The sequence below is a fragment of the Pomacea canaliculata genome, linkage group LG2 (genome assembly GCF_003073045.1).
Source record: "Pomacea canaliculata isolate SZHN2017 linkage group LG2, ASM307304v1, whole genome shotgun sequence".
NCBI classification, from domain to species: domain Eukaryota; kingdom Metazoa; phylum Mollusca; class Gastropoda; order Architaenioglossa; family Ampullariidae; genus Pomacea; species Pomacea canaliculata.
The window spans coordinates 10177516-10186445 of NC_037591.1; the positions used below are offsets into that span (position 1 = coordinate 10177516).

The window sequence follows — 8930 nt, forward strand, 5'->3', positions numbered from 1 at the left end:
GGTCACTCCATGGTGTTATTCAGATCATGATTACTCTGTACCACCTACATCTGCAAGTGTCAATGCTGGAGCTAGTGTTGTTGAGAGCATAGATAAAATAGACACTGTAGTCATGCCATGGTGCTCTGCAGATCATGACTACTCTGAACTTTCCAAGTCTTGTGAAAAACAGCTAGAAGATGTAAGGAGTTCCTCAAAATTTGAGCAGTTAACAGAGGTAAAAAAGAAAAAAAAACTTGCTTCTTTTTTACAGGTTTGTTTCAATTTCTATTTGGGAATGGAAGGAGGGATAGAGGAAATATATTTAAAATAATTCAAAATCACGTATCTAAGAAATATAAACATACACACTGAAAAGTATATGCAAAGGGTAGAATAAATTCATGCAGTTGGGTACATGTAGATGCATGTATGATGAATGTACTGTGCAAATTATATGCACAGTGTGCAATACACAATATACAAAAAGCATAAATTGAGACACTGCAATATATAGAGAGTTAAACAACCCCACCCTGGAATCACGAGGTAGCTGTAACTGTCGGTGCACTTTGACATGGTCAAAATCATATTCCATATATCTTATTAGTTATATCAACTGAACAAGTTTCACCAGAGTCCGTAAGGTGAATATGATGGCTAGTGAAGTTGCTGAATTTGCTAGTGCTGCAATGTATAATCATCAAAAAAACTTCATTAGCATTTAATTAAATTATCTGAATGCTTATGCACTAACAACAAAACATCAAAATGAAACAGTCTAAGATTCTTGACTAACTGAAAAACTATTTAGCTTATGCAGAAGACACATACTTTGTTGGCCACGTTTCACAATGTATTTGGTGTTTGAATTCCATTTGAGCTGGCAATCAAAAACAGTTTCAGATGCCTGAAAGAGTTAACAGTTTCAACAAGTTTACAGTGTATCACACTGGGGGCAACAAAATCCTGGTTGATTCTCCTAAAGTCTATATTTACTTCTTTTGTTTTGTCTACATTTAACTCCCAGAAAGTTCTCGTTGCACCACTGTACAAAATTTGTTAACGCATTACCATGATCTTTCCAATGTTCTTGCGAAGTAGTCAGCAATGCAGTACAGTATCACCAGAGAACTTTATGAGGTGGCTATTCTCCTCCATAGTTCTGTAGCTGTCAGTGTATATGATAAACAACAAACTGCATTCTTGTAGACAGCATTGGCACAACCAGATCTAGTTTTCTTATCAATCACAACTCCTGCATAGGTGTACTTGCTAAGTCTTGGTTGATTCATCTTTGCAAATAATTAGCTTAAGTGTCATCTTTTTTCCATGTGCACTAAGTAACAAATTGGTCTTTACAAAAGTGATGCTCAGAAACATTATTGTTAAAATTACATCAAACAAAGCAGTCATTCAGAAAACTTGTAAAGGTGGTTAGCGCTGTCATGAAGCCTTTAGTCTGATGTGTATAAATAGAAAAATGCATAACAGTCCCTTAGGGTGCCCTAGTGAATGAATGGAGTAATTGCGATGAGAATTAGTGTCATGAGCTATGCTGGAGTGGGCTTTCTCAGGTAGATTAAAGTATTGAGGTCTGTCTATAAGGTAGTTAAAGACCCTTATAACAGTTTATGGATGGACTTTCATGACAAGTTTTCTTGCAATTAAATAATGAAAGCTAGGTACAATTCCACTCCTCGTCTTTGCTGAAGACAACTATTGCTATTTTGTTTTTAAAACTTTGTTAAGCTCCTGCATTCTGTTTTGTGCAATTGGACAGTCCCCAGAGGTCCTCTCTCACTGTGATGTCACCTTCCTGTTAGAGGCTGATGACCTACAAAATAAAATATTATATTCGATTCTCTCTCTCTTATATTTATATATTGTTTTTACTCTTATAGAGTTTAGTGAGAAAGAGCTGTTTAGACATCTAGGGTAAGAGTGTATGACTGCAAATTACTATTGGGTGGTTTCAGTTTAGATGAACTGGGAATCAAAAGGCATACAGTCCTGCTTGGATTGTGAACCTAAGACCTCGCATTCAAAATTAAATGAAAAGAATTAATTTTACGTTTAAAATATATTTGCTTGCTGCATTCCCCCACATAAATGTCGTTATTCAATGTTGTGAAATATTTATCAATTCAAACATATTTACTGAATTTTAATGGATTCCAGCATACAGTTTCTTATACACATTAAGTTTTTCACCCAGTTGTTTTACCCAAAGCAAAACTAGAATTAGGATATAATTTTTCTATCTCAGCCACGCTTACGACTATCGAAGTCTTAGACGCGATTTTTTGTTTTTTAATGCCATGTCTGTATAGAATTTTTATTCTTTCTCATAACAGTGAGAGATGCATTTCTTGATTGTGCAACACTTAAACTCAAAAGCTGTTTATTACGTTATATGTAAATAGCAAAGAATTTCGCCCCTGGTGTTAATTTTGTTGTTAATACATGCCGGCAGCACGTCTTACTGTCGTAAAATTTATGTGTGACTTTTCGCCAACTCGGATAGACCTTTTCTGGTTTCTTTCTCAGCAGTTGTAGTATTCGTCAACTACTTGGGATCTTACAACAAAAAAACAATCATCGAAGTTGCAGTGTACCTCAATGTACGGTTGTAAGTTACAAATGTCCAACCTTGTCCATTCATCGTTTTCCTAAGAATGAGCAAATGAAGGTTTAGTTCGTAAAAATTGGTAGAAATGAAAAGCACAAGGTAAGCATGCAGCTTACTCTGCTTTTTATCCTCCCACATGACGGCATTTTTGCCCCCGCACTTAAACAGTCCAGTGTAACCCAGTTATTCGTTCTTTAGATTTAAGTGAGGTGTTGATTTTCTGTCACGGTTGCAAGGTAAACATACCGCCTGTGATCAATGGGGAGGCAACCTCATCTCGCGCCATGTTGTTTGTAGAGTGGTTGCCATTGTGCGCGGTAAACTGCTTCTCCTTTCGTTTATAACCGATCGTCGTAAACATGCCAACGTACGCTATCATGAAACTGACCATGATGCTAGTAACAAATTCATTTCTTTACTCTGTCTTTAACCAAAAACTTTAAATTTAAGGTTCTGTTATAGGAAAGGATGTGATAACTATATCAGACAACTGTTTCTGTGTCAGTTGTTAAATTGACCTTTTATTTCAGTGCATAATGATAATTGTCAAAATCGTTGCTGGTACTTTATTGCTGATGACCCTTGAATGCACATTTCAATTTGCTATGCTTAAGCCATTTTTCTATCTGACATTTACTTTTTATTTTATATTTTTTAGGGGGGGGAGGAGCATCAGTTTCCTTTTAAAAGTTTAACCTCTACAAGCATTAATTTTTTTTCTAATGTGTGGCATTATGATAGGGATAAAATCATCCCACTTTGAATGAGAATGTATGGTTTCTATTTGTGTGATGCTTTCAGGTTTCTTCATTTTTGCATTATTGCTGCAATCATTGCCTTGTTCTTTGTCACTGAGTTGCACTTGGCTACTTTCTGAGAAAAGTTTAAATAATTTTTAACAGTTTTAAAACTTGTTAAAGTTGGTGCATTTGAGTAAGAAGTACATGTCAAACTGTTAATGCAGATTTCCTGAACCTTTTTCTCAACATGAATATCTTTTAAACTCATATTTTGAGAAATAATGCTGCATGTACAAAGGAGTTACATATCACAGCATTATACATTTAACATATCACAGCATTATACATTTAGCTTTAAGTCATCATTGAAGTAGCATTATTGAGTAGGATTAGGTAACACTGAAAGGAAAACATGCTCACACATTCTCATAATTAACATCCAGTTTATTTGAAGTATTTTAAAGCTTTTTGACTTCTTGTTAGTAGTCTGTTTTGTAGACAAAAGAGTTTAGTGATATAGGGGAAGAACGAAAGTTCAAAGAAGAGAAAAATGACCATCTATCTTACCACTGTCAATAAAGTGATGTTTATACTCTTACAGCATTCCACTGGTAGTCAACCTACTCAGGAAAATTCAATACTTTGTGTGCGTGGCGGTGGTCGGAAGACTAAAAGAAAATCTTCCCGTGCAGATGATACAGAAAAAGTCACACCAGAAAACAAAGAAAAAACGTACAGCTGCAGGTGGCAAAAAAACGACCATAGGTGCAAAGACAAGAACTCCTGCTGCACTTGGTGCTGCGATTAATTCACTTGCCAGGATTAGGAAGACAGCAACAAGTGGCCAAAGCAAAACCACACTTAGTAGGGAAATGAATAGGAAACATAAAGCTGAGGATCAGTTCAAGGTATCCAGCACACTAGTCTCACAATGCATATTTAATAGGCACTGTGACAAAAGAGATACATTGTCTTGTCACTTGGTTATTTTAAAGTGGTCATGCTTTGTGGTAAACGCGCAACAGTTTATGCAAAAGTTGTATACAATGCATGTATATGTGTAAAAGCCAAGTAGAAAAATTTCAGGTGCTAGATATAAGGAGATAAGGCATACCTTCTTGTCTTTCCCTCTGCTTGCTATGTCGATTGCACATCAGTTTTAAGAAGTAAAACTATTTGTGATATAGCTGCTGAGCATGTAATGAAAAGCTTTTAGATAACCTCAATTTTTATTTACTCATGTATCCTAAGTCTTTTATCCTAAATAATGACATTCCTCTTGATAACCAGTCTGTTTTCTCTTAGGATGATGGTTTTTCAACAAGAAATAAATATCCCCCCAAAATATCAGCTGTAGAAGAAAACGCCGCTGTTGGTGAAGTCTTAAGCCTGAAAAATGAACCATTAGATCCAGAATACTATTTAAATGCTGGAGAACTGCCGTCGCCCACCGAGGCCATTTTAGGTGAGTTACTATTCACATTGCACTGATAATAAATTGTTTACCATTAGTGTCATGGACAGGGCAGGTAGGAAGTGGGGGCTGTGTTCTTACCCCTCAGCCGCGTGGAAATCATGGGTCCTCAGACTTTTCGGGCCTGCCTGCCGTTTTGGGCCGTAATCACCATTTGTCACTGAACAGTCAGGGCTTTTATAACTGATCTTTTTGCTAGATCTTTGAGCGATCGCCAAGAAGCCCCTTGACGCCGTGTACCAGAACATGCCTGAAGCTGAGACTTGAGCTTCGACACGGGGACAGCTGGGAAGGCGACGCGGGAACAACAAGACGGGTGTCGAGCAAAGGTGCTCCACCGCTAACTCGACAGCGGCCATGGAGGAGTACCGTGGAACGGCCACTTGCCTACTGAGGTGAGGGACCGTCTCTGCGATGACTAACGCCCAGCCGATGTGGTTTTCATTTATTCAGCTGGAGCCATTTATCGCTCTGTCCCGAGGGCCACTGATGTGGGGCACAAGCGTGAGCTGTCAAAGGGTTAACTACACAAAGACAAAAATCGTACAGTTAGACTTTTCATCATTGTAGACGGATAAGCGGGAAAGAGGGACGGTTTGGATCCCTCTCTGCTTTAGAACGATAAGTCTCATCAGTTGAGAGAACGGTAAACTGTTTATAGTTTCGCCTTTCGACTGTGTGTTGGGGAGAAATCTTGGGCAGTGCTCCTGTGTAATATTAATTGTATCTGTTCATTTCCTGGTCAGTCAATGTTAGTGCACAATGCCACGTGACATTTATATTGATGTGTCTGTACTAGCACTTTTGGGAAGATTGATTGTGTACTTGCTTGCTTTCTGGTATTGGTCTTGTTCCATTTGTATGGTGTGTCGAAAAATTGTTGTTGAAGTAATTCATCAGTAATTATTTGTGCCTCTGGGAAGGGACGCCCCAAGCTAAAGTGATCTCGTGTTTTTTTTTTCAGTAGAATGCGCATGCCCACGTATGTTGTGTGACAATAAAATGCTAAAGGTTTTCAGACCCCTAGTTAGAATTGTTAGGAGTTTTCAGACTTTCCTCCTCTTTTTCCCGTGAAGACATGGTAAGTTGTCCTTTAGTGCAGATGGAATATACAGGCTTTCTGAAGCCAATGAATCGAAAAGTGTACAGATTAGTCTTTAAAATAGGTTAAGCGCTAGGTTGGGTTTCTTGATAATATATAATTTTCATACATATTGAAATTTTCGCTTGTTCACAGACTTAAAGCCTGTTTTTCTACGCGAAGCTGAACCAGAATGCGCACACAGTCAACAGTGTGGCAAGAATATCAAGGAGGAGTTCGAGATAGAGCTGAATCCAGACTGGTGTCCTGACGATGACAAAGATGAAAGAACTATGCCTCTTGGAGACATAAAAAGTCGTGGGCTAAAGGAAGACGCAGAACCTTTAGGAGGAGAGTATATAGAGAGTTGGCACGCGGGGAAAGTTGACTGTACACTGGTCACATTAGGGGATCCAGAAATGGTAACTTGGCTGCCTACCACCGAGGGGCTGGAACAGAACACGACAGCAGGTTCTAAATGCGCGGCGCAGCCTCAGTCAAAACCTGATGGTCTCAAAGCCGCGGTTGCTTCCGACAAGGAAAACGGTGGCACAGACGTTGAGCTTCCTACGTTATCAAGGAATGATCTCACTGAATCCGTTGACTGTGAGCAGTCGTCGAACGTAGGTGAACAGCAGACAGTCACCCCTGCTGGTGCTCATTGTACCGTTGTTGCTGCTGTGGATGCTTCTGATGGGAGTGGAAGAGGTGGCACTGCTGCAGTTCTTGCTGGCGTTGCTGGTGCTAGCAGCGAGGAAACATATTTTACAGAAACGTCGCTTGCCAGACACGAGGTTCTGAAAATGCTGTTAGCGACCACACCAGTTGGAGCACTGCCTGTCATTGCCCATTCCTCGAAACCAACTTTCAACGGCAGTACGGGGCAGACGTTATTGCCGTTGACCTCTAACGGTACACAACAGTCCTTCACAGGACACTCGCCGAGGAACGCTAGCAGCCAGTCCATAATTGTCCTTACATCTCCGTCTTCAGACTGTAGTAGCCAGAAGCTATTGTTTGTGCCTAGCACCTGTGCACAGAACTCTGTATCCTCTGGCCATACAATAGTGCTGTTAAACCCTTCGTCAAGTGAGCAGATACCTTCTGAACGAACACCTGGGGGTTGTGGGGATCAGAAAACAAATATTTTTCTTTGCCAAAATTGTGGGAATAAGATCGTAGGCCAGGACATGTTAAGACAGCATCTCCTGAGGTGCCCCATGAGTGGAAGTCTAGGGCTGTCATTACCACCTGGGCCAAGCCAGACGTCGGCCGTCATTGTCAGTCAGACCGACCAAAGACCCATCCTTCCGAAGGAGATCGTGGTGGTTGTCAGCCCCAAGGCGCCAGTTCCGCAAGCCCACGGAGTGTTGACGAATGACGAGGGATCGACAGGGGAGGCAAGCGAGACCCACCTTGAGGTGGAGCGACCGTTCAAGTGCGACCACTGCTACTCGCGTCACCAGAAACTGTCGCACTTGCGGATCCACGTAGTGCGGGCGCATGGAAAGCCCGACCCGCTGCTGTGCCCTGTGTGCGGGCGGCAGTTCCAGAAGCAGAGCACCTTTAACATCCACGTGAACACGCACAGCAGCGACACGCCCTTCGCCTGCCCCCAGTGCCCTAAGGCCTACAAGTCCGCCGCCACCCTCAAATCACACCTGCGACAGCACACTGGGGAGCGGCCCTACCAGTGTCCGATCTGCTCCCGCCTCTTCTCGGAATTGCAGCATGTGAAGCGGCACCAGCTGACGCACACCCGCGACGGTCCGCTGAAGTGCCCAGAGTGTCCCGCCACTTTCCTGGTGCCTTCCTCCTACAAGATTCACCTGCGTGTGCACACGGGCGAGCGGCCGTTCCCCTGCCATTTATGCGAGAAAGCCTTCCGCGACCGCTCGGCGCTCAACGTGCACCTCCGCATCCACACACGCGAGAATCCGCACCAGTGCCAGGTGTGTGGCGCCACCTTCCAGAGCTCCGGCGGCCTCAAGCAGCACACGCTGGGCCATGTCGGCATATCGCCGTACGAATGCCAACGTTGCGGCGTGACCTGCGGCTCCCGCGGGGCCTTAAAGCGGCACATGCGCTTCCACTCGCGCACTACTGCAGCTGATGCACAAGACGACGACGACGGCGTACAGGCATCCGAGGCGGCCAGCAAGCCATCCAGTCGCTCGCAGCATAGGAAGAGACGAGGGGAGAGTGAGAAAGAAGAGGATAGTGTAAAAAGGAGAGAGGAAATAGGAGCGCTGAGTGTGATGGCCGATGATACATTGACTACAAGCTCGCTGGGTGCAAAGTAATTGTGACTTTGAAAAAATTCTAGTTAGTAACAGACTAATAATAATAAAGCCTAATAATTATTTGTCAGGCTCTTTCGCTTTGTGGTTATTGCGTTCGAATGCGGAGCAGGTTTTGTCGGTTCATGGCCTGCTCGAGCCCAGCCCACCACACTTCCTTGTCTTTGCTTAGCCAAAAGCTAACCAGTAGAAATGAGTACCTTTCAGGAAAGGATTAAAACCGACGGAAAATTAGGAGCTGGGCTCCACGTACATATTCTTCGCGACATTTTTACCTCGTTTACCTTCCCGTTAGCACGGACCCCGCCTTGTTCGAATTTTAAGGTAGTTGAATAAGAAGACTTTCTGGTGTTTGGGAAGAACATCTCTAAATAGCTCGGTATGATTATTCTTCCTTAATTAGACGTTTTATTTAACAAAACCTAAACAAATAGTGTATAGCCGCACCATTTGGTTCAATCAATAAAAATACTGTGTACACATGTGTTTGTGCTTGCGTACAGGCGCGTGTACGGGAGATTAACGGCCATTTTGCGTCTGTTTTAAACGGATGGTAGGGGTTGTCGAGAGCGTGGTGGTATGAGGAAATGTTTGTTTAATGTTTTCGCGACATCTACACCACTTCCAACATGTTTCCACACGGTGATCTTTTCCCAACCAGTCAAGTTTGTGAGCTGATCACCAAAACACGGTATCGCGCCGTCGAACACGCAAATGACAATTT

At 42.3% G+C, this 8930-nt stretch overlaps 1 protein-coding gene across 3 annotated transcripts; it reads left to right on the forward strand.

Annotated features, from left to right (window-relative positions):
• The first annotated feature begins 50 nt into the window (after positions 1-50).
• On the forward strand, positions 51-8271 carry LOC112556621. 3 transcript variants are annotated; one of them, XM_025225788.1, is made up of 4 exons: positions 51-181; positions 3953-4259; positions 4657-4816; positions 6063-8271. In XM_025225788.1, the coding sequence occupies exons 2-4, from the start codon at positions 4044-4046 to the stop codon at positions 8207-8209; spliced, it is 2523 nt and encodes an 840-aa protein (XP_025081573.1). In that variant the 5' UTR covers positions 51-181; positions 3953-4043; the 3' UTR covers positions 8210-8271. The 3 variants fall into 3 exon arrangements, with proteins under 3 accessions (XP_025081573.1, XP_025081571.1, XP_025081572.1); XM_025225786.1 differs by having other exon boundaries at positions 80-217; XM_025225787.1 differs by having other exon boundaries at positions 132-253.
• The last annotated feature ends 659 nt before the right edge of the window (positions 8272-8930 follow it).

Bases quoted from the DNA above. Each gene is read 5' to 3' on its own strand.
- LOC112556621 (XM_025225788.1), top strand. From the start codon at position 4,044: ATGATACAGAAAAAGTCACACCAGAAAACAAAGAAAAAACGTACAGCT. The intron at 4,260-4,656 runs GTATCCAGCACA...GTTTTCTCTTAG, and splicing joins AAGCTGAGGATCAGTTCAAG to GATGATGGTTTTTCAACAAG. The intron at 4,817-6,062 runs GTGAGTTACTAT...GCTTGTTCACAG, and splicing joins GCCCACCGAGGCCATTTTAG to ACTTAAAGCCTGTTTTTCTA.